Genomic DNA, 24,993 nt, shown 5'->3' with positions numbered 1-24,993 from the left:
GGGGGTGACTTCCACGAACATCGATGTTGGACGTTGTATGATAATCTATAGGTCCTCCATTCTGACACCAAGTCAGTGATCGGGCCCTATAATACTATAATAATAGTAATATTGTGTATAATATGGTAATTCATGAACCAACTTCCTTTTTGTTGTTGTTGGCGTGAACAAGTCTTCAAGTCTTGTGCTCTGCTGAGCCACGAGTCTGTTCCATGAGTCTGTTCCTCGAGTCTGTTCTGCCTCTACCTGGTTGTCACGATCTTCTATACCATACCTGCCATAAATATCATGATACAATACCATAAAAACAGGATACCATAAATACGATACTGGTATATTTATCTATAATAGTAATAAATAAAATATCTGTATGGTTCACTTTTCCCCAACTTTTTCAACACTTAACAAATAGCAGTAATATTAGTATTAATACAGCCAGATATGAATGAAACTACATGGAGCCATCATAGCATTGATCAATGATTATACACTATGAGGCCGTTAGTCTCTGACCAGAGGATACAGAGTTCATCAGGAAGAGCAGCTGTAGAGTTACACAACTTTACAGACTGAACTTAAACATTTCACTTCTGGCATCTTTTTTTATTTTTATTTTTAAAGCCGAAAATTCCACCACTTAACGCCCCTCGCTGTGAGCGCTGCGCTGCGCGTGCAAACAGCTTGACACGGAGCAGCGCGTGCGCTCTGATCGCTCTTTTAATGAAGTATTGAGACTAAAAATATGCTAAATCACATCGCTTAACGTACGGGTACTTTGTTAGCATCGCTCCACCGTGCAGCGAGACAGCAGCAGAAGTAGCGTCTAACATTCAAGCTAACCTAAACCACCAATCGCTGAAGACATCTTGACGCTGATTGGCCGAGACGCGACACGTGCCCATCAAAGATGTTCTATTGCGAAGAGCAACACTTCACAGTTTCTCCGCGTCCCACTCCAATCTCATAAACGCCGGCCGGCCAATTGACCCCCCCCCACCCCAAAACAAAAACTCTTCGGATCTACACGATTCACGTAAGTCACCTATTTTGGTTTCAAAACGGCGAATTTCGCCGAAAGGTGAGGGATTCTCATGCCTGATATATACAGGACTGTCTCAGAAAATTAGAATATTGTGATAAAGTTCTTTATTTTCTGTAATGCAATTAAAAAAACAAAAATGTCATGCATTCTGGATTCATTACAAATCAACTGAAATATTGCAAGCCTTTTATTCTTTTAATATTGCTGATTATGGTTTACAGCTTAAGAAAACTCTAAAATCCTATCTCATAAAATTTTAATATTTCCTCAGACCAAGTAAAAAAAAAGATTTATAACAGCTGAGTGTTTGTCAAGGCTCAGGAAACCCTTGCAGGTGTTTCGAGTTAATTAGACAATTCAAGTGATTTGTTTAATACCCTACTAGTATACTTTTTCATGATATTCTAATATTTAGAGATAGGATATTTGAGTTTTCTTAAGCTGTAAGCCATAATCAGCAATAAATCAGAATAAAAGGCTTGCAATATTTCAGTTGATTTGTAATGAATCCAGAATGCATGACATTTTTGTTTTTTTAATTGCATTACAGAAAATAAAGAACTTCATCACAATATTCTAATTTTCTGAGACAGTCCTGTATATAGTTATATATATATTTATATAGTTAATTATCTAAATATATAGTTATATATACATACACATATGTGTATATATATAGTTATATATATAAAACTACATAACTAATATATATATAACCATAAAACTTTATATATATATTTATATAAAATAGTAAAGTATAAAAAAGCCATTGAGTTATTTCGTCTAAAGTGATAACAAATTCATAATATAGCACGTCAAGAAATAAAAACTGTTGTATAAATCAAAACAAAAAGTTCACAGCAAGTAATAAAAAAAGTTTAATAAAGTATTATATGCCATAAAATACATTTAAAAGCAAAACACAATTATACTCGTGAGTCTGGAATAAAATAAATATATTTAAATATGCACGTAGAGGAAGACACGTGGTAGCTTTTACTTATCATTTTATTAACAGCACTGTGCAGACTTCCAACATGATATGAGCTCTAAAAACCATCAAAAGGTTAATACCTCGTACTGACGAAGAGACACGACGTGGAGCCACAGCGCCCTCTTGTGGCAGAGCGCCGAAGTGCGCCCAACACAGGGGGCCGAGGCGGGGAGCACCGAGCAGCATCCCTGAGGCCCGAGCGCTGATCTGGGACCTGCTTCACCTTCCAGGTAAAAGAGCCGAGGGGAAGGAGACCGTTCCCAGATCAGCGCTCCGTCTCAAAAGATGACGAGGAGGACGGATTCATATTAATACAACGCCATTACTGCACATCGAGCCTTCTGAGATCTCCAGGTACACAACAAGACCAACACACTCTCCAAAAAAAACACAAACAAAGTCTTACTCTTAAACAATGTGGCACTGCTTAATTTTTTTTCCACAGAAGTAAACAAAAATACTTTGGAACAAAAATACTTTTACAGTAATGCAAAATGAAATGAAACGGACTTTTATTTTTTCACATTTACTAACTTTGCACAATAGGCTTTTTTTCTTTTCTTTAGAGTGACAGTATCAACAGATCGGGATAGAGAGAGAACTACACCAACCGCTCCTCCACCCACTGGTAGGGGGGGGGGGGGGGTCGGCCCCGCCCATTTACCCAGCATTCAATACGTTTCTCAAGGCAACTCGGAACAGGATCGCTTCCGGTCAACAAGGCAGCGTTTACCCAGAATAATCTGATTGGCTGCGGCCAATTTAGCCCCTCCCCCTCAAAAATATTCTTCTTCATTAACTGGGAGAGGTTCAAGTCAAAAGTTCCTTTATCTGTATTAATGTAGTACCTGGAAATTTAAGCTGCTGTTTTAAGTCCTGTTAACATTGGAAATAAAAAAATAAAAAATAAAAAAATGTGCAAGTTGTAATGCGACAACAAAACAAAAATAAATAGGCTACTTGTGAGACTTCATTAAGCGGATACGTTCAGCTACTTGTTTAGATGAACATTATTCCTGAGTTAGCGCTTTACATTTGGCCCAAATACTGATTTTTATAGAGACTGGGGGAGGGGAGGGGGGGCACTTCCGGTTAGTGGGAGAAAAGAGAGAGAGAGAGAAAAGACATGAATGAAAGGTGAGCCCGAATCCATTAGAAAATGTCTGGTTTCCATCGTCTACCTGTAGATATATATATATGTGTGTGTGTATATATATATACACATATACATAAATATATATATACATACATATGTGTATATTTAAAGTGGAACACTTGAGGGCTTCAGGCTTCATGGATGTTTCATTAGCAGGTGGTACTGTCACTTTAAGGAAACGGGGGTGACTGGTAAACACAAATATACATTTAAGGCTTAAATTGTTTCGCTCTAACAATCGTAGCAGCAGTGAAGCACTTCTGAATTAATTATAACAACAATATGAGAATATTACGAGAAAATATTACCAAAGTAAATCAAAGTCATCTTTTGTTGTTGTTTCATAACACTGGGACTGCCGGCCAATGACGTGAGACGAAGACGTGTCATGTGATGCACCGGCGTGGTGCTGCAGGGCCGTTAGCGTTAGCTCGTCCCCTCACAGGAGGCGGAGCCAGTGTCCCACATTCATGTTGTACAGGAACAAGGAGGGGGGGGGGGTCATGGTTCATTTAAGAGAAGGTCACACACACACACACACACACACACACACACACACACACACACACACACACACACACACACACACACACACACACACACACACACACACACACACACACACACACACACACACACACACACACACACACACACACACACACACACACACACACAAGATCGTTAATCCAAAGGCCATAAATGCAAAAAAAAAGCTCTGCTGCACATCTTCATCCCGGTGAGGAAGACGTCCCGACTCTTCCTCACGCTCATTCCTCCACGTCAACGCCATCTAGAAAAAATGGTCCCCGTCTCCCGAGAAGATGTCTCTTGTACCGACAGCGACCCTCAAAAGTTGATTTTTTTTTTTTACACTGTATACACGTACTGTATATATTACACACATTTAATATATATTTACTCATATATTACATTTTCATATTAGACATACATTTTTTTTTGTTTCGTTTTATTTCCGAGGCGTCGGTTTACATGTTTTCAGACGGAGGTTTTCAACGAGGGGAAATAAACAAGCCGTCCTTCCCGGGATTCCTACGAAGAAGAAGAAGAAGAAGAAGAAGAAGAAGAAGAAGGGTTCCGGTGCCATTTGGCATCCCCGGTCAATAGTTTTTTTTCCCCCCCCGCACGCGCTCAGTACGTCCACGAGAACCAAAGAAGCCCGCTGCGGAGGCGGTTTCAAGAGAGGCCGGACACTATTGAAAGCGCGTGGAGTGCAGGGGTCACCGTGGGGTCACCGTGGGGTCACCGTGGGGTCACCGCGGGCCCGCTGGAGGTAGTGCTGCGGGCCGGGCGGTGCCAACCTAAACCCGACCGGGCCAAGCTAGAGGGCAGACGATACGAGGCGCTATGTGGCGTGCGGCGCGGCGGGGATGGAGACGAACTCGCGCAGGATGTTCTTGGCCATCTCGACATTGTTCTGCGCGATGAGCAGCGCCTTCTGGATGTCCTGAGAGGAGTAGCCCTCGCTACGCAGCTGCTCGATCTCGCAACTGATGTGGGGGTCGGCCGCGTCGGGGCCGGGCCGGTGCTCCGAGTTGATCCGCCGGGGGAGGGGCTTCGGAGGTCTCTCCGGGGCCTCCGCCGGCTCCGAGAAGGCTGAAGGAGAAAAAAGGAGAGAGGGGACGTAAAAAACAACAACAACAACATCAACATCCTGATTGCTGAAGAACAGCGCCCTGATGAAGAGTTTTTATTGACCTTTCCACTGCAGCGACCTTTAAGAAGAGAACTCGTAAAACAGTCCCATAACGATCCGGGAGCTCGTCTGAGAGCCGTCTGATTGGTCCTCGGGTAAAAAGATTTAAGTGTTTAGAGGAACGCTCGGAGACAAGCGGCACTAAATGTCATCTCACCGGAGGGAAGTTAAAGTTTGTCTCCCTTCTTCTGTAAAATCACTAAATGCTGCACGAGCTGCAGTCACGACCTCCACACGACCTCCCAGGCAGGGTCGACCTCAGGTTCTGATGACGGGCTGATCTTTTCTGCTTCCGGACCAATCGGAGAGCTTTGACGCGACACGTCGTCATTACCCATCGTGCCACGCTGGGGTCAAGCGTACGAACCAGGGATGGAGCCGCCGGCCCTCCGATTGAAGACGAGCCTGCACTTCCCCACTGGGCCACACGGCGAACATCCTGGACGTCGCCGATGTAACCGAGCGGCTCTCCGAGAACACGATTGGTCTCTAGCTGTTGCATGCTGGGTATTTTACGTACTGGAGCAAATGATGCACTCAAACAAAAATGTAACATCGACTTCAAAGAGCTTCTGGGAAAAATGAGTTTGATGTCCGGCCTCGTTCAGGTCGGTCGACTTCTCAGACGACTCTTTTGAATTCATTTTTCATTTGAGATATTGATTAATCGGCATTTTTAAAATGTTTTTTGGACATTAAGGAGCAAAACAAAGGCCGTACATTTAAAGTTCATATTTTAAAAAGGGTAAATTCACAAGAGTATTTATTCAATTGTTATTCTTTTATATCCCACCTGCTCAAGTTGGTGAAATAATTAATAAACATGAGTCTCCTGTAGTTTTGGATGAATTGGGCAAATATCCTTATTTTCTAACGCTGTAGTTGAATGAATAACTTTGTGTATAAGAACTAATTCTTCATAAACTCACGCGCTGCAGCTCCGGCGTCCGAGTCCAGAGAAAGGCGGCTGGACGCGACGGTGGAGGACGAGCTCGACGAGGATGATGAAGAGGAGGAAGACGAGCACCCCGCCAGTTCTGAAAGGGTCCGGCGGGCCGTGGCCGTCGGCAGCCGGGGTTTGGGGAAGTTGTAGGTGTTCTCCTCTTCCTCCTCCTCTTCCTCCTCCTTCACGTGGTCTCTCGGGCCGTTGGCCGTCGCCAGAGGGGGAAGCTCCGAGTAATCTGAGAGGGAAGGAGACGAGTCAGACGAGAGAGACGAGGACGACGTCAACCGACCTCCATCCGTCTGTGGTGAACTGTCTGTTTGTTGACTGTCTGTATGTGGTCGGTTCTATGTTGGTATCTGTCTGTCTGTCTGTCTGTTTGTCGACTGTCTGTTCGTTGACTGTCTGTTTGTTGACTGTCTGTTCGTTAACTGTCTGTTTGTTGGCTGTCTGTTTGTTGGCTGTCTGTTTGTTGACTGTCTGTTTGTTGGCTGTCTGTTTGTTGGCTGTCTGTTTGTTGGCTGTCTGTTCGTTGGCTGTCTGTTCATTGGCTGTCTGTTCGTTGGCTGTCTGTTCGTTGGCTGTCTGTTTGTTGGCTGTCTGTTTGTTGACTGTCTGTTCGTTAACTGTCTGTTTGTTGACTGTCTGTTTGTTGACTGTCTGTTTGTTGACTGTCTGTTTGTTGACTGTCTGTTCGTTAACTGTCTGTTTGTTGACTGTCTGTTTGTCGGCTGCCTGTTTGTCGGCTGTCTGTTTGTCGGCTGTCTGTTTGTCGGCTGTCTGTTTGTCGGCTGTCTGTCGACTGTCTGTTCGTCGACTGTCTGTTTGTCGACTGTCTGTTTGTCGGCTGTCTGTTTGTTGACTGTCTATTCGTTGACTGTCTGTTCGTTGACTGTCTGTTTGTTGACTGTCTGTTTGTTGGCTGTCTGTTTGTTGACTGTCTGTTCGTTAACTGTCTGTTTGTTGGCTGTCTGTTTGTTGTCTGTCTGTCGGCTGTCTGTCTGTCGGCTGTCTGTTTGTCGGCTGTCTGTTCGTTGACTGTCTGTTTGTCGACTGTCTGTTCGTTAACTGTCTGTTTGTTGGCTGTCTATTTGTTGGCTGTCTGTTTGTTGACTGTCTATTTGTTGGCTGTCTGTTTGTTGGCTGTCTGTTTGTTGACTGTTTGTTCGTTAACTGTCTGTTTGTTGACTGTCTGTTTGTTGGCTGTCTGTTTGTCGACTGTCTGTTTGTCGACTGTCTGTTCATTAAATGTCTGTTCGTTGACTGTCTGTTCATTAAATGTCTGTTCGTTGACTGTCTGTTTGTTGACTGTCTGTTCGTCGACTGTCTGTTCGTCGACTGTCTGTTTGTTGACTGTCTATTTGTTGGCTGTCTGTTTGTTGGCTGTCTGTTTGTCGGCTGTCTGTTTGTCGGCTGTCTGTTTGTCGGCTGTCTGTTCGTTGGCTGTCTGTTTGTTGGCTGTCTGTTTGTTGGCTGTCTGTTGACTGTCTGTTTGTTGACTGTCTGTTTGTCGGCTGTCTGTTTGTCGGCTGTCTGTTTGTCGACTGTCTGTTCGTTAACTGTCTGTTTGTTGACTGTCTGTTCGTTAACTGTCTGTTTGTTGGCTGTTTGTTGGCTGTCTGTTTGTTGGCTGTCTGTTCGTTAACTGTCTGTTTGTTGACTGTCTGTTTGTTGGCTGTCTGTTTGTCGACTGTCTGTTTGTCGACTGTCTGTTTGTTGGCTGTCTGTTTGTTGGCTGTCTGTTTGTTGACTGTTTGTTCGTTAACTGTCTGTTTGTTGACTGTCTGTTTGTTCGTTAACTGTCTGTTTGTTGACTGTCTGTTTGTTGGCTGTCTGTTTGTCGACTGTCTGTTTGTCGACTGTCTGTTTGTCGACTGTCTGTTCATTAAATGTCTGTTCGTTGACTGTCTGTTCGTCGACTGTCTGTTCGTCGACTGTCTGTTTGTTGACTGTCTGTTTGTTGGCTGTCTGTTTGTTGACTGTCTGTTCGTTAACTGTCTGTTTGTTGACTGTCTATTTGTTGGCTGTCTGTTTGTTGGCTGTCTGTTTGTCGGCTGTCTGTTTGTTGGCTGTCTGTTTGTCGGCTGTCTGTTCATTGACTGTCTGTTTGTTGGCTGTCTGTTCGTTAACTGTCTGTTTGTTGGCTGTTTGTTGACTGTCTGTTTGTCGGCTGTCTGTTTGTCGACTGTCTGTTCGTTAACTGTCTGTTTGTTGACTGTCTGTTCGTTAACTGTCTGTTTGTTGGCTGTTTGTTGGCTGTCTGTTTGTTGGCTGTCTGTTGACTGTCTGTTGACTGTCTGTTTGTCGGCTGTCTGTTTGTCGGCTGTCTGTTCGTTGACTGTCTGTTGACTGTCTGTTTGTTGACTGTCTGTTCGTTAACTGTCTGTTGACTGTTTGTTGGCTGTCTGTTTGTCGGCTGTCTGTTCATTGACTGTCTGTTTGTTGACTGTCTGTTGACTGTCTGTTTGTTGACTGTCTGTTCGTTAACTGTCTGTTGACTGTTTGTTGGCTGTCTGTCGTCGGCTGTCTGTTTGTCGGCTGTCTGTTCGTTGACTGTCTGTTTGTTGACTGTTTGTTGGCTGTCTGTTCGTTGACTGACTGTCTGTTGACTGTCTTTTTGTTGACTGTCTGTTTGTTGACTGTCTTTTTGTTGACTGTCTGTTTGTTGACTGTCTGTTGACTGTCTTTTTGTTGACTGTCTGTTTGTTGACTGTCTGTTTGTTGTCTGTTGTCAGCTGTCTGTCTGTCTTGACTTTGCTCGTCCTTCATCATCTACCTTCATGTTCCGTCTCTGACGTGATGTTTTTTCATTCTGTCCATTTTAACATAAAGTTTTGTCCCTTATTTTATTTTGAAGTTGAACGTCTCGTTGGGACTCGACAGAGGATACTCACTATAAATGTTTTCATTAACGTGCACTGTCCCTTATCAAATAAACCAAAACAAATGTAAAATAAATAAAGTGAAAAGAAGAGAGGGAGAGAGAGAGAGAGGCCTGCATGACACGGAGGTGTAGAATAGAGACTCGCGCTGATTGGAGGATCTCCGTACCGGAGGATTCCCCGGCTTGCTGCGACGCGGCCTGGACGTCGTACATGGCTTCATACATCCGGGGTCCGTCCTCGAGCTCAGCCGGCGTCGGCCTACGACAACAAACAACAACAACAATAAGAACACAACGGAGACCCAAGTCACCGAGGCGTGCGGTGGAGTCGTCTGAATACCGCGGGTTGGCCGCCGGCCTCGGCGTCTGGAGGTTGGAGGCGGGCGGAGGCTGCGGGGGTCTCTGGACCGGCGGGGTCTCGACGGGGCGAGAGGACGGGATCATGTACTCGGACTCCTCGCCGTCGCCCGCCTCCTCTCCCGCCGCCGGCCTCTGGGCCGGAGAGAGTCTGGGAGCAACAAAGAAGAAACAATATTGACACTAGAACGAGAAATTAAACGATCCGCGGATTCAAGAAACGTAAACACAACAAGATAAATGTTTGGAGTAGAAACGGGAAGCAGGAAGTGCATCTCGGGGCCTTTAAGCGGGTTGTCGTCGGCCCTCGGCGCGGCGTACCTGGTAGCCAGTGCGTAGATGGCGTTGGCCGAGGTGGAGGGCTTCACTTTGGGCGGGTCGTAGTCCGGACCGGCCCCTGCCGCAAAATTCTGTTCAGGGAGCAGAAATATTAAAAATAAACTTTTAAAGTGATGAATATAGAAACCAAATCGTGATGCGACATCAACAATCCAACCAGAACACAGACGTGACGTTGTTTTAAAGTTCTTTATTTATATGTCGTCTAAATGTTCTTCGTTGTTGCCGTTTTGGACTTTATTACTTTTACTACAATTATTATTATTACTACAATCCCTTTGTGTTGGACGAGAGGGAAACGTACTTTCAGATCTTCTGAAGAAGTGACAATAAAGAAGACGTTGAAAGAGAACTCCCCCATGGGAACATTATGGATTTTTACAAATATTAAAAGAGGAATTAAGACTGGGGGTTGTGTAGACTAGTGGTTCTCAACTGGTGGTACGTGGACCCCTGGTGGTACGTGAAGGCCCTCTATGGGGATACGTGAGACTTGTTTTAAATATATTAAAATGCGCAGCCATTAAAAATAAAGAAAAATTTGAAATTAGTTATTTAATAAATATTGTAAGTTCATAAACTGAATTTTATATATTATATGCTAAATGCTACGTATTACATCATTTTACCCAAAATGCTTTGCACTGGTCAGGGGGCACTCGGCTGAAATAAATATTTCACAGGGGTTACATAATTCGAAAAAGAAGGTTAAGAACCAATGGGGTAGAGAGCTAAGCCCCGCCCACATACACGGAACAGTGCGCCGGATTGTTAGAGGGTGGAGCCACAGTTACAGTTCTCACACTCGACCACCAACATGTTGTGTGTGTGTGTGTGTGTGTGTGTGTGTGTGTGTGTGCGTGCGTGTGTGTCACTGACCAGCTGCTGGTCCAGGCTCAGGGAGCTGTTGTTCTTGTACGAGTCGGCCCGCGTGTCCAGAGCCGACGGCAGCGCCAGGGGGAGGGAGTGGCGGTTGGAGAGCTCCCTGACGCCGGCTCGGATGTCTACCCCGAGACCGGAGACTTGGGTGGACGAGGATGCCGAGGAGGAGGACGACGACGACGAAGACGAAGAACACGACGAGGAGGAGGTGATGGGCGCCTTGGGAACGGGACGGGAGTTCCAGTCAGCCGGGGGCCGGTTCGGGGGCGCAGGGGGGAGCTCCCCGGGCGTGCAGGGCAAAGGCCGCCTCTGCTGCCGCCCGTCGGGGGCGGAGCCGGCAGCGTGGGGGCGGTCCGGCGGGGGAGGGGGGAGATCCCGCAGTGCCGGGGGGAGGGGGAGGGGCTTGTCTTTGTGGTGAGACGCTGCCTGGAGGGGAGAGACGGAGACGGAGAGAGAAAGAGTAAGAAATAAAAAACTGTGCTGCTCCACGCTGGAAAATAATCCCCCCCCACAATGTGTTGTGCATGTTCAGGTACCTTACTGGTGACCCCGGGGCTGCCGGCCCCGGGGGGGTTGGGAGGTCGGTGTGGCAGCAGGTCCAGTCTGGGCGGAACCGGCGGGAGGGAGCACTGTGGGGCCATGGACATGGGCGACGGGGGCCGCTCCACCTGGACGGACGGGGGACAAAACACCAGAATCAGGAAGAGATCCTCAAACACCGTCAAGCCAACGGGATTTTTTATCGTGAGCAGGCGCAGCAGAAAAGATGAAAGAGCAACAGTTCCCATCCAGGTGTTCCTCGAGCGGTCACGAATAAAGTCTAAAATCATCATCTGCATGAAAAGGCTGAAACTGTTATTAATTTAAAGTCATTCTTATGCTACGCGCTTTTTTGTTTTTCAATTATTTTGCAAATGTGTGTATTTTAAAAGCCCTAATTTAAATGTGTTGAGAAGGACCGACTCATTTTATATTAAAACTGTGCAACACTGTTTGCATTGAACAGTTTATTTTGTACATACATGTTGCTATTCTGCCATCTTTTATATTTATCCTGTTATATTGTTTTTACATGTACAAGGAGAGGCTACATTTAACCAAATTCCAGGTGTGTGCACACGCACACGGCCAATACAGCCGATTCTGATGGTCCGTGCAATATAATACACATCTTTTAAAATGTTTCAACACAAATTATTCATGAAGTACCACCGAGCACTTCATCGTGTACATCGGAAAAAAAGTCAAAGACGAGAACGAAGCCGGGTTCGGCGCTGAAAGCCAAAAAGACTTTCAGGGACCACATCAAAGTGTCTGTGATCTCGGATCCTCACCTGCTCTATAAAGCAGACTAATGCACTCAGAGGAGGAAGAGGAGGACGCCCCATCTGTCAAATACCGAGGCACAGAAAGAAGAAGAAGAAAAAAGCCGCTACCTCGACACCATGAAAGATGGAGATGAAAGACTTTGAGATACGAGCCGTGAGCTTGAAGATCAGGAGAAAAGTGGGGAAAAAAGGGCGAGAAATGTTTCATCCGTACAGAGATGGGTGAGGTGAGAGAAGAGGAGCGAAGAGGAGGGGGGGGGGGGATGAGTCGCAGCCACGGGCCTCGATGTGTTACCAGAGTGGGAGTGTCACCGGTGGAAACTTTGGAAAACTGTGAGAACTTCTCTCTCCGCGGTACCTTTGTGCACGCCAGTTTGCTCATCATGAGGTGGGGGTCGTCGTCGTCGTCGTCGTCGTAGCTGGGCGACGGGGAGCCCTCGGCCCCAAACAGGCCCCGGCACGAGCCCCCGCTGTTGTCTTTGGGGTCAAAGGGGTCGACGACGATGGGCTCCGTGCCCTTGATCTCACAGCGGCAGAAGGGGCACCCTGTGCCCTGACCCTCAGACTCCTGGAGCCAGAGAAGAGAGGATGAGCTTTCAGACACCACCGTTCATAGGTTGGGGGTCACCCAGACAATTTGGTGTTTTCCGTGAAAACTCACACTTTTATTTATCAAATTAATTGAAAAATGTATAGAAAATACAGTCAAGACATTGACAAGGTTAGAAATAATGATTGTTATTGTAAATATTAATGTTGTTCTTCAAACTTGTCGCTCAAAGGAAGGCCAGTTTTATAGCTTCTCTCAGCAGCATAACTGTTTTCAGCTGCGCTCACATAAAAAGGGGTTTCAAGGGTTTTCTACCCCTCCGTTAGTCTTCTAAGGTGATAACACAATGTACCAGCATAACACTGGAGATGGGCCTCTACACACCTCTGTAGAGACTTCATTAAACACCAGAGAATAGTCATTTACCACATTAACAATGTATAGAGTGTATTTATGATTCATTTAATGTTATCTTCATTTAAAAAGACAGTCCATTACTTTGAAAAATAAGGACATTTCCAAGTGACCCCAAGCTTTTGAACGGTAGTGTACTCCTTAGGAGAGGAAAGAAGATTGAACCTGGAGCAGATCAACCCACACAGACCTCGTTCATCCGCCCACGCTCTTACCTGCCAGGCGGTGAGACAGGAGGTGCACATGAGGTGACCACAGGGCTCAATCTTCACGTCCTTGTCGTTCTCAGCACAGATCTTGCACAGCTGGAACGTGGAGCCCATCTCACAGTACAGCTCGTATTGCTCCTGAGGCGGGAAAAAAAAAGAAGAAGAGACAACGAGGAGGGATTAGTGCCCAAAACGCAGGAACATCGTACGGTAATGACGCCGTCTGAGAGCGTGATGAAAGAAGTAGAACTGTGGGGGCGGAGCTTTTGTTTTAGTCATGCGCTAAAAAAAAATGTGTCTGTTCATAAACACTTGTTTAAAAAATAAATAAATATAACTGCTAGACAAAAACAACAAAAAAAGGTATAGACTGATCTGGACACAATTCTATAATTATCAGTTATGTTTATGGCACTTTTAACTTGACAATGGATTTTCATGACTTTAAACCAAATTTAAATAACCAAATATTTTGTAAAATCTCGGTGTTAAATGACAATAGTTTTCTAAAAAAACAACTGCGTAAATTAACATATGAATAGAACACATTTCCGTGACTTTTCCCAAAGCACTTTTCCAGGCCTGGAAATAACCATTTTAATATTACATGACTTTTCCAGTTTTTTCATGACCGCTTGAACCTTGCATGACGTGTCCTTCAGTTTGAGTATGAAATATTGCAAGACAGTCGTGGTGCTTCCTGCCCCGCTCGACAATAGAGGAAGCTCACACTGATCAACACACACCGTCCAAGTGAAGTGAACTTTAAAAGAAGACGACTCGTTAAAGTAAAAATATCAAGTTTTAAATGTTGGTATTTAAATATAGTTTTAGCATAATCATATGCTTCTGCATGTACATTAGCTGAGGCAGGGAAAAACACATTTGTATCCAGTTTCTTTGTTCTTAATTTAAAGTTTATAGTTCTTAGATGACTTTGAGAGGATGTAACTCGTACATCTAAGAGCCAAAATAATGGAACATAATGGATTTTTACAAATATTAATAGAGGAATTAAGAAAGTTCCCAGACTGGGGGTTGTGTAGACCAGTGGTTCTCAACTGTTTTAAATATATTTACTTATTAAATATGAATGTCAAAGGGAAAAACACATAATTTGTTTAAATGTTTTGGTGAATAAGACTTGAACCTTTGACAAACTCACTTCCCGTCTGGTGTTTTTTCATCTACCACTTCCTTTTGCTAACTCACTCGTGGACTGTAATTATTCTTCAACCGAAAACTTTATTGAGATGTGTGCACTAGGAAAATAAAGGCCATTTGAGAGTTACAATAAAAAGCTAAAGAATGCACCAGATATCAGAGCGTGAGGCTTCAGTGTGCTCGGACCTGCGTGACTTTGATGTGGTCCTGAGGCGACGGCTCACACAGACCCGTCAGATCTGGATTCTGGGTCCGTCCATCGGGGAATAAATAGCTGGAGATGAAAAGAGGGAGAAGTCCTCATCACAACGAGTTATGATGATTATACACAGATACGGAGATGCTCCGCAGGGAGCAGAGGGGGGAAGGAAACGGGGAAACGCCCTGCGTAGGACAGGAAGCTCGGCTCGCGGATCATTAAATCAAACCGTCAAACGAAGACCGATAGCCGGACGCGGAGTCGATGAACGGATCCAACAAATTAGATAAAAGTGGGCCAAACTAAATGCCAGTGCACTTACAATCCTTCCCTGAAGCCATCGATGAGCGCCTGGAAGAGAGGCTTGTTGTGGGGGATCGTCTGGAGGATGTTTCCATCCGCCGTCACGTAGCCGATGGCCCACTGGCCCAGGCGGGTGCAGCTCAGTCGGAAGATGTAACTGAGGAGGAGACGTGAGAAATAAGACAAGAGAAATAAGACGAGAGAAATAAGACGTGAGAAATAAGACGTGAGAAATATGACGTGAGAAATAAGACTTTCTGGACCAGAGATGATCACAGAGAAGAGGGCGACTCGCAAATGGAGAGAGAATACTTATAGTATTACTCGTGGTATTACTCGTGGTACTACTCTTGGTATTACTTATAGTATTACTCGTCATGCTACTTGTAGTATTACTCGTGGTATTACTTGTGGTGCTACTCGTTGTATTTTTGTCGTTTGTCTTTCTTGAAGACTCTGCCCGGCAACAAACATGTGCTGCCTCCTCGTTCCAACGCACACGTTAACAAGCGTGTAATAAGGATATTACGTGATTAAAAATGGAGGGGTATTGAACGACCCGTGCAAAGAAGCCCGTCTTTCCTACACGTTGGGGACCGCTGTGTGACTGAGGAAGACCAGAAAAAGGAGCTTCACATTATTATTTTTTAATCATAGACATCAAAGATTCATGTTTTTAAACGTCCCGTTTGGAGACACGGCACAAGTGGGGAAAAAGAAGAAAAAAAGTTGCGGTCAAGTTGACGTTTATCTTCAAACCAAAACGAGTTATTTCCCCCATTCTACCAGCTGATCATGACCGACAGTTGGCCGTCGTTTACGGTTTCAAAATCTAAATAATGACCATTGACGCTACGTACCAGTGCCGCGTTGCACCAAATGATGACGCCACATCTTTTCTTCAGACTGCATCACAAGGCGTGTGTGTGTGTGTGTGTGTAAAACCCTGTTTGTTTCTTCCTCTGGGAGGGGAGGGGCGGGGGACTCACCTTCCGGGCTTGTGAATGAACTTCTGTAGGCGGGCTTTGACCTCGTCGTACGTGAGGAAGGCCATGTAGCCGGAGTGAGTAACGGCCAAGCTGTTCCAGTTCCGCAGCAGGGACGACCAAGGCTACACACACACACACACACACAAAAGAGAACCAGAAGAGTGACTCATCAGATGTGCAAGAGGTTGGACACACACACACACAGAGCAGAGTCATGGAGAAATGTATTGCATCGGGGACACCGCTGACAACTACAATGTACTGAACTACAGTGGTACAACGATTTCAACCGATATAACGTTTATTTCTTTAAAAACTACTCGACCCAAAACAAGTCGACCCCCCTAACGACTCGGGGGGGGAAGTCTTCAGCAGATAATTAAATAATTGATGATACTTCAGAATCAGAATAATCTTATATGGAATTATACATCCATGTAATTTGATTCCGGTGACGCTCTCATCGTACATACATGTAATTTACAAATAGCAGGATAAATATTTTAAAAAAGACATTGAAGACAACAGAGTGGCAACATGTATGTACAATAAAAAAAAACACAACAACGACAGTGACAATGAACTTAGTGCAGAAAGAACGTGGTGATGGTGCAAGTAGTGCTGAGCGAGTACGATAGGAAGTAGGTGATTGCGCAATATGCTCACAAGTCCGTCTCGAGTTTGAAAGGAAGTAGAATTAAACACATAAAGCACCAAAAAAGAGAGCTGCAGAAGAACGGGCACAATTTAATCACTTGTGTAAGAATAGTTTTATTAGGCATTATTATTTTCGCTTTAAATAAAAATGTGATTTTGTATATTTATAGTCTTTGCACACAGGAAGTGAAAAGTTGGACTCATGTCAGACGTATTGCATCAAATCTTTAGATTAATATGATCGAAGTGGCGAGGGTCGTAATTAAATGTGTGCGGTGTGCAGTTTACGGACTTCAGTTCATATTGTCAGTCATCGTACTTTGTTTTTGGACAATTCCACGACACGTTGCACAATACAGTCTATCGGTGTCCAAGTGTGAGCGTCATTCAGCCTGAAGATGGAACACCTGAAGGGTTTTACTCGCGTGTCTTTTTTGTTATTACCTGGAATAGCCGGGTGAAGATGTCAAACTCAAAGACGGAGATGTAATCGTTGCAGGTGAGGTCGATGGTGGACTTGAGGGCCATGGCCTCCAGCCCCGAGCTGATGGGATGAAACTCGTGGAGAGACTGGCGGAACACCTTCCACGGCACAATCGTCCTGGAACACACGCAAAAAAAACAAACAAAAAAGGCGTGAGCACATCCTCGTGGAAACACGAAGATCCAATACATCAAAACATCTTAAACAGCGAGTGTTGAACACAGACGACCTGCATGCTACGTTGTGATTAGATTCAAGTGAAAACAGGAAATGCTATTAATATTAAGTAGTATTGGGGAAACCCAGCGATAAAAAATGTGTTTGTAGTTCCAGGTGGTTATTATTTTTTGTATAAAAAGCACTGGAAGTATCTGATAAAGCCGTGTACACTTGTGAATGAATGTGTGATTATATAAACACACATTTATAAAATAAAATAAATAAATAAATAAAAATAAAATAAAATAAATAAAAGCCTCCTGATACGTCATATAGAATTAAATTAAGAGTATACAGGTTCCCTCATTTAAAATTTCAAGGGACCCCCCCCCCCCCCAAAAAAAAACACCCCTCACACAGAGATCTGAATTTAATAACCAAACATGTGTTGCAGAGAAGATAATTATTGTCTGTGACTGCTGTAAAAGAAGAGACTACTATTGAAAAATAGCCTTTTGGCTAACTCTTGGCACATTTACAGAAATGTGTTTATTAATGTGCACGGTCCCTTATCAAATAAACCAAAGTAAAAAAACAATAAAATAAAAAAAGGATGAAAGAGATTGAAACTATTGCTCTCAGCGGTCACTTATTCGTATTCTCTCTTCTCGGGCTTCCAGAACGCCAGTTTGGAAACAATGTGGTAAAATGCTATTCAAAGTGTGTAAAAAAAGAAGAAATATATATATATTTTGGGAATTCGGGCTCACTTGTCCCCGAAGGCGTGCCGCCAGAACTCGGCGGCGTCCGCCTTGGTGATGCGGAAGTTGTCGCCCTGAAACAGGCCGTTGGGGAAGATGGCCTTCAGCTCGGCCAGCATGTGGCTGAAGATCAGCGACAGCTTGGTGAGGTTCCGCCTGGAGGAATAAAACAAAAAGGAGAGAGGGTGAGAGATTTCACCTTTTAAAAATGTTGATCATTGCATCGTGGTTACCGTCATCAGCGAATACAACAGCGTTAAGAGCGTCAACATTATGACGTTATTAGTATTATGTGTGTATCATTAAATCAGGAGGGGGGGGGGGATTGGTAGGTAAAAGTGTACTTTGCACCAAACTGATGATGAATTAATTGCTCTTTTAAACATTTTTTAAAACATTTTCACAATGCAAGAAAACATGCAGAGCATACAACATTAAACATACACAACAAGTTAGGAAAATACACGAGTAGATAATGATTTGATCATTGTTATTGTTGGCATTACAAGCGGAGGACATTAATAGAGCACATACAGGGGAAATGACAACTTACTGAGCATCGATAAGGAATATCAAGATCAAAGGAACACACTGAGCTACATTGGTAAGTTGCACGATGCAAATTAAATACCGACTGTAACAGATCCTCGTATATGAAGTGGCAGGAAACTTACTGCTGGTGGAATTACTCCTTTATTTTCTTCCTTTGCGTCACAATACATTCATTAAAGTGGTAAACTATCCCCACCGTGAAGAGCTTTAGCCTCATACGGGTCCATTAAACTATTAAACTTTATTAAATGTATAAATTCGCATCCCTGCGTAACAAGATCCGTGGCCGTACCGTCAAGTTCACACGTAAAACTAAACGGAGATTCTTTTTACCTTTTCAAAATAAAAGTTACACAACAATATTATCAGGTTTATGCTAAAGCCAATAAGGCAAATACAAAGCAGGCAATCAACCCCAAACAATAAACCTTCCATGATTCACATGTGCTTTCTACATGTATTTTCCTCAGTAAATAGTGATCCGTTGAGTCCGTTTATGCATTCAGATTTTAAATAATATCCCTCTCCCCTCATTCTTTTTATCACCACGTTTCTTTATTTTCTTTCGGAGAGAATTAGTTTTGAAACCAGTGACATCATCAGTTAGATGAGAGATGCATCACTTTAATAATGCTCCATTGGTAGATTTTGGGAATAATAATAAACAAAGTTGATATGTAGAACTGTGTTGCTTATAAAATAAATAAAAATAATATAAAAATAAAAATAAAATAAATAAAATAAAATAAAATTGGAGGCTTTCTAATGAATCATATATAATTATATTCAAAGTATAAAACAAAAACTTTGAGAAAATGAGATGTAGATCTGCTGATAGCGTTTGGTAAATTGATGGGTGTGGTGGTTGTAGATATTTTGGATGTTGTTAGCAGAGCCGTTGTGTGGGCAAGTGGTTTGGTTTCATACTCGTTATACTAGTTTCAAGGAAAGGGAAACGCATCACAAGCTCAATTAGTTTTTATTAGTTTTTTGCACAAGGCAAACTAACTCAGCGACTCTTCCAATTTGATTTTTACACCAAGTTCCTCCTGATCAGTGCAAAGCATTGTGGAAGATAATAAGTAATAAGTGTTGAATAACTATTTTCAAAAGGATTTTTTTAAGAGATGCTCATTTTAAATATCTATACAGGGTTCATACACATGTGGACCAATGGGTTTCCAGGACTTTAAACCAAATTTCCATGACAAAACATTGTGAAATCTCAGTGTGTACATGAGTATACAACTTAAATAGTTTGATTCAACGAATAAATATGTATAGAAATGTTTATTCTTTTAATCAAACTGCGTAAATTAAAAATGTTCCAAAACTTTTGGGATTACATTTCTTTTCAAGGACTTTTCCAGGCCTGAAAATAACCATTTTTTTAAATTCCATGATTTTTCCAGGTTTTCCATGACCATACAAACCCTGTATATATTTTAAATCTCATGTACCCCCTGCAGTGCCTTCACGTACCCCATCTGAGAACCACTGTCCTAGACTACGGCGAGGACTTCAGTTGCAAGAGGCTGCTCGGCGAGCACAGAGGAGGCCAAAAAAAAAAAGAAGAAAGAAACATGGAGGAGTTATTTAAAGAAGAACACAGGAAACAATGAAGCTGCACAATGTCAGGGCATTAGAGGAGGACATGATTTATGGAGGCAGCACAGAGGGAGACTGTGCTCGGCTCGGCTGGCGAATTGACATGCGCGAGAGAAACCGCGACGAGAGCGTGGCGACGCTGCAGCTGCGACACACACACACACACACACACACACACACACACACACACACACACACACACACACACACACACACACACACACACACACACACACACACACACACACACACACACACACACACACACACACACACACACACACACACACACACACACACACACACACACACACACACACACACACACACACACACACACAGACAGAGAGAGAGAGAGGGGAAGAGACGACTGGGACTAAAGACGGATGAATAAGATTAGTGTACGTTGGGAGAACCGGTGCTTGTTAGGGTAATAATCCTCGTCAGGAGAGAGCAGAATATGAAAAAAATGCAGAGGGTTGCAAACTAGCAACACAAGCGTTGCATTTATACTCCTTCTGGGAGCTGATGATCTTTTTAACTGCTCTACCCAGTTGAAATCTACACACCGAGAGGCAGAGACGCTCAGCCACTCGAGTTGCGAACGTCTTCTCCCTCCTCGGCTCGCTGCTCGTCTGCGTGTGTTTTCCTTCGGCGGTTGTTATCTCAGCAGGAGGTCCTCCTTTATGTCTTCTGCTTCCTCGTGAGCCTTAAAGCTGCAGTAGCATCTATTCTCCCGTCAGCCGTTCTCCAGATGACAATGAACCCCCCGCGGCTCTACTTTTATCTCCCGGGTTAGAGTTGCTCGGGTGTCCTCTCTTTAGATCGTACTCGTGTAATCGACATCTCATTCAAAGCTTTTCATTTCCACATTTGGTATGAGTAAACCCTCCACGCCTCTGTGGAAACCTTCTCGGAGGCCACTCGAGAGTTCAAACCCAACATCCAATTATATTTCTATTTCTACACATTACGACACGTGTGCCAATGATATGTTTGAAGGATCTCACTTGGGGCAGAGAGGGGGTAAGGTCACCGTTTCTTCGGGCACGAGATGAACGAAAATGTTGTGATCTAAAAAAGCAAAAACGTTTTCACATTTCATTAACCTTTTGAGTCCTTTTTGGGGTATTTTATCAATACCGTGAGGTTTTACTAAACAAATAAACAATTATGGAGCTGCAATTATTATAATATTTGAGTGATTTATTAATCTGCAGATTATTTTACCAATTAATTATTGAAAGAACATGAATTATTTGAAGTAACCCGCGTGCCTCAGAACCCAATACGACATCTTTAAATGTCTTGCCGACCATTCGTCTAAAAAATGTGGTTTAACATGAAGGCGAAAGCAAACGGCAAATCATCAGCAGCAGGAACCAAGAGAATTATTAGTGAAACCGTCTGAAACATTTACAACATGGAAAAGATGACGGCATCTGTCTACTACAAACTGGAACAGTTTTTGACATATTGGGGAAAATGTGTTACATAAGCAACGTAGAATAGACCTGATTTTATGTTCATAAATCAATGAATGTACAATAGAGAATAGATCACTCCCTAGTTATACATGGTTTTCTTTTAGTTTGTTTTATCCTGTCTCTTTTTTGTTGTTTATCCTTTGTTTTACACTTCTTGCTCTAAATATGTTTAACTAAAATGAGTATCTGAAAGTCTGCACATGCAATGTCAATTGTCTAAAATATATCAGTTAATGTCTGAATGCCTACTTTCAATTTTTTATAAAGAATGAAAAAATATATATATATATATATATGTCTGAAACGAGAGGAAATGATATGTCCACGTAGGACCCCATCACTCACAATAAATAAGTACATCGAGAAATTCCGTTTTTTTTAAAGCGAAATAATACAAAACTCAATGAAAACAGTGAGCCACAAGGTTCACAAGACTAGAGTCAATATGTTTTAGGAAACGCTTCCAAACAATCGGATACCCACCAGTCTAGGCTTGTCCTACACACACACACACACACACTTGGTGAGTGCACACACACTTAGTCTCCCGTACGCTATGTATGGGTGCTGTTACACTGACTGAGAAAGTAAATACTGGTCTGACTGGCATTAAGCTCCCAGGGTGGCACAGCTGTCTCTGGCACACGAGTTGCACAGTGAATGAGAGACTGTGTTGTGCGTGCGTGTGTGTTTTGTTTTTGTTGGTCTGCATGATTAGAAAGAGCTTTCCAGAAAGAAGACAGTCTGAATATTAATATGAAATTCTAAGTAAGATAACAGGTTGGAATCTAATCTTCTCTGTAGCAGGACAAGCCGAGATCCTACAATACCAGCTCTGTACTGTGTGTGTGTGTGTGTGTGTGTGTGTGTGTGTGTGTGTGTGCTAGGCAGTAGCCAACACTACTACAACTGTTGCCCTTTATGCCTCTGTGGCACGAATAGGGACCAGGGTGGGAAATTATTGCCCCACTGACTGAAATCCAGTCATTTAAAAAGAAATTTGGGGCCATTTCTGAATGTTGTGAAATAATATTTAACCTTTGTTCAAAAATAATTAATATATTTATTTAGGTTTACAGCATATGAGCAATTGTCATAAAAATGGCAATAATAAGACTATTAGGCAATAATAAGACTATTAGGCAGTAGTCTACAGATTCAAAGTGTTTGAGATTTTTTTTCACAGAAAACATAAATCAAACAATCATATTCTTATTTGTTTGTGGTTATTTATTATTAAATGTTTTAAACAACTATTGACAATGAGTTATTTTCTTTTTTTAGATAATTAAAACATATTTATGGATTTTGTGTGTGTACCTACATAGTCTCACACACACACACACACACACTTTTTCTAAACACTTATTTTTGTGTCTACCATCCCCCTCATGCTATAGAGTGACCTTTGACCTTGCAGCTGGCTGCTCCCTTCCTGTTTCCTGCCGGCCTCTGATGAAGTAGCGCGCCGCGCTAACACACAGCGGCCCTGCGAGCGAAGGGTCAGCCTCGCAGAATGAGAGCCTGTCTGAATCGGCAGAGTCGCAATTATCTGTCGTATCATCATCACGCAGCTGTGTTATCGTTTCTGCTCACGGCTAAAACAGGATACGTAGATCAAAGCTACCGAGAGTTTATTTTAAAGCATTTATGAGATGAACTAAGCCAAAATCAGGATTAACCAAGACATCTACCCTTATACAACATGCAAATAACTGAAGCCCTTTACAAGCAATTATACTGTAAATTGCGCAACAGGTTAAACTAAATGGAAATATACCAGTATTTAACCACAAAGTCGATTCATTCACAAACTTCTCGCTCAGTTTAATGTAAAAACTAAAACTAAAAGCAACGTTTAAAAAAAAGGCCTTAATAACAGTACTTGACGATGGTCAAACCCATCCTTCTGACGCCCAAGATAGATCGTACTATTCTGGAAACTGACTTTAATAATGTGATAAATACATATACAATAAATATATATTTAATTGCTGGATTAGGAAATAGTGAATTATGCATTTGAAGTTCTGGTTTCAGATCTCCATCCGGAAAGATCGACACAGGCACGCTAAAAATCTTGATTAAAAAACCTAAAACATAAACATAATCTTTTCCAATCAGGCAGCGAGCAGGACCCAAAAGATGCTAAATCTAGAGAGAAAGTCGCAACGTTTGTTTTACCGAAAGTCCTCCAGGCCCCTCGCCTAAGCCACTCCCCCAACGTTATCATAACAAACGTAAACTATGACCGCGGCTATCGTTCGTCGGCAGTAAACACAGGAAGCCCGTCGGATCGTGACAACAGGGCCGAATAAAACGATTGGATGGTTGTGCGACAGCGACCAGATAATCTTCTCAAGAGCATTTGATTTGTTCATCGGGATGAAAAGAGAATTTCAACAGAAACGTGAAAAGATATTTTTTAAGATAGTCACAAACTCTCCCTTTAATCTGATCTTTCTTTTCAAAGCTCTGGCCTCCAGTCAATTAAAAAAAAACTCAAATTATTGTAACTATTTAAAGCAGAAACCAGCTCTTTTATCTTTTCTTTTTTACCCGTAATCCTCTCCACTCAGTTGAATGTTAATATCTTGGTGCATATCTGTGCTCTTGAACAGCGAGTTGTCTGTCGCGCCCTCAGGGCCGGAGGCGCTAGTGGATCGCATCTCGCTAATCACCATAATCTAATAGTGGGAGGACGGCGCGAGTCGGCAGCTCACCGTTACCACGGTTACCTAAATTACCATCATGTTCCGCTATTTATATGTATGAGCGCACGTGTGCATCGGCACACAAGATCCCCGAGCCGACGTCATTGAAGCTGAAACATCCGCAACCTCTGAAGAGTAAGAGGAAGGGTTCATCCACATGTTGACCAATGAACAGGTTCATCCACATGTCCAATGAACAGGTTCATCCACATGACCAATGAACAGGGTTCATCCACATGTCCAATGAACAGGGTTCATCCACATGTCCAATGAACAGGGTTCATCCACATGACCAATGAACAGGGTTCATCCACATGACCAATGAACAGGGTTCATCCACATGACCAATGAACAGGGTTCATCCACATGTCCAATGAACAGGGTTCATCCACATGACCAATGAACAGGTTCATCCACATGTCCAATGAACAGGGTTCATCCACATGACCAATGAACAGGTTCATCCACATGACCAATGAACAGGGTTCATCCACATGTCCAATGAACAGGGTTCATCCACATGACCAATGAACAGGGTTCATCCACATGTCCAATGAACAGGGTTCATCCACATGACCAATGAACAGGGTTCATCCACATGTCCAATGAACAGGTTCATCCACATGACCAATGAACAGGTTCATCCACATGACCAATGAACAGGGTTCATCCACATGACCAATGAACAGGTTCATCCACATGTCCAATGAACAGGTTCATCCACATGTCCAATGAACAGGTTCATCCACATGACCAATGAACAGGTTCATCCACATGACCAATGAACAGGGTTCATCCACATGACCAATGAACAGGGTTCATCCACATGACCAATGAACAGGGTTCATCCACATGACCAATGAACAGGTTCATCCACATGACCAATGAACAGGGTTCATCCACATGACCAATGAACAGGGTTCATCCACATGACCAATGAACAGGTTCATCCACATGACCAATGAACAGGTTCATACACATGTCGACCAATGAACAGGGTTCATCCACATGACCAATGAACAGGGTTCATCCACATGACCAATGAACAGGGTTCATCCACATGACCAATGAACAGGTTCATCCACATGACCAATGAACAGG

The 24,993-nt window shown here is 43.2% G+C and overlaps 1 protein-coding gene across 1 annotated transcript in view; it reads right to left on the bottom strand.

The window, feature by feature from the left end:
• Nucleotides 1–1,902: 1,902 nt before the first annotated feature.
• The window catches only part of cbl (Cbl proto-oncogene, E3 ubiquitin protein ligase), a 37,195-nt gene continuing 14,104 nt past the window's right edge, over nt 1,903–24,993 (bottom strand). Inside the window, exons 3-16 of the mRNA XM_056441570.1 lie at nt 17,541–17,687; nt 16,572–16,728; nt 15,471–15,592; nt 14,501–14,638; nt 14,166–14,253; nt 12,822–12,953; nt 12,001–12,210; nt 10,851–10,982; nt 10,312–10,740; nt 9,415–9,503; nt 9,077–9,244; nt 8,904–8,995; nt 5,839–6,090; nt 1,903–4,809 (exon numbers count right to left, since the gene is read on the bottom strand). Of these exons, the coding sequence (XP_056297545.1) occupies nt 4,559–4,809; nt 5,839–6,090; nt 8,904–8,995; nt 9,077–9,244; nt 9,415–9,503; nt 10,312–10,740; nt 10,851–10,982; nt 12,001–12,210; nt 12,822–12,953; nt 14,166–14,253; nt 14,501–14,638; nt 15,471–15,592; nt 16,572–16,728; nt 17,541–17,687 (2,407 nt within the window). The 3' untranslated portion in view covers nt 1,903–4,558. The remainder of the gene's footprint in view (nt 4,810–5,838; nt 6,091–8,903; nt 8,996–9,076; nt 9,245–9,414; nt 9,504–10,311; nt 10,741–10,850; nt 10,983–12,000; nt 12,211–12,821; nt 12,954–14,165; nt 14,254–14,500; nt 14,639–15,470; nt 15,593–16,571; nt 16,729–17,540; nt 17,688–24,993) is intronic.

This window comes from Pseudoliparis swirei, chromosome 20 (genome assembly GCF_029220125.1).
Source record: "Pseudoliparis swirei isolate HS2019 ecotype Mariana Trench chromosome 20, NWPU_hadal_v1, whole genome shotgun sequence".
In the NCBI taxonomy this organism is placed as follows: Eukaryota; Metazoa; Chordata; class Actinopteri; order Perciformes; family Liparidae; genus Pseudoliparis; species Pseudoliparis swirei.
This window is presented reverse-complemented; position numbering and strand designations above follow the sequence as displayed.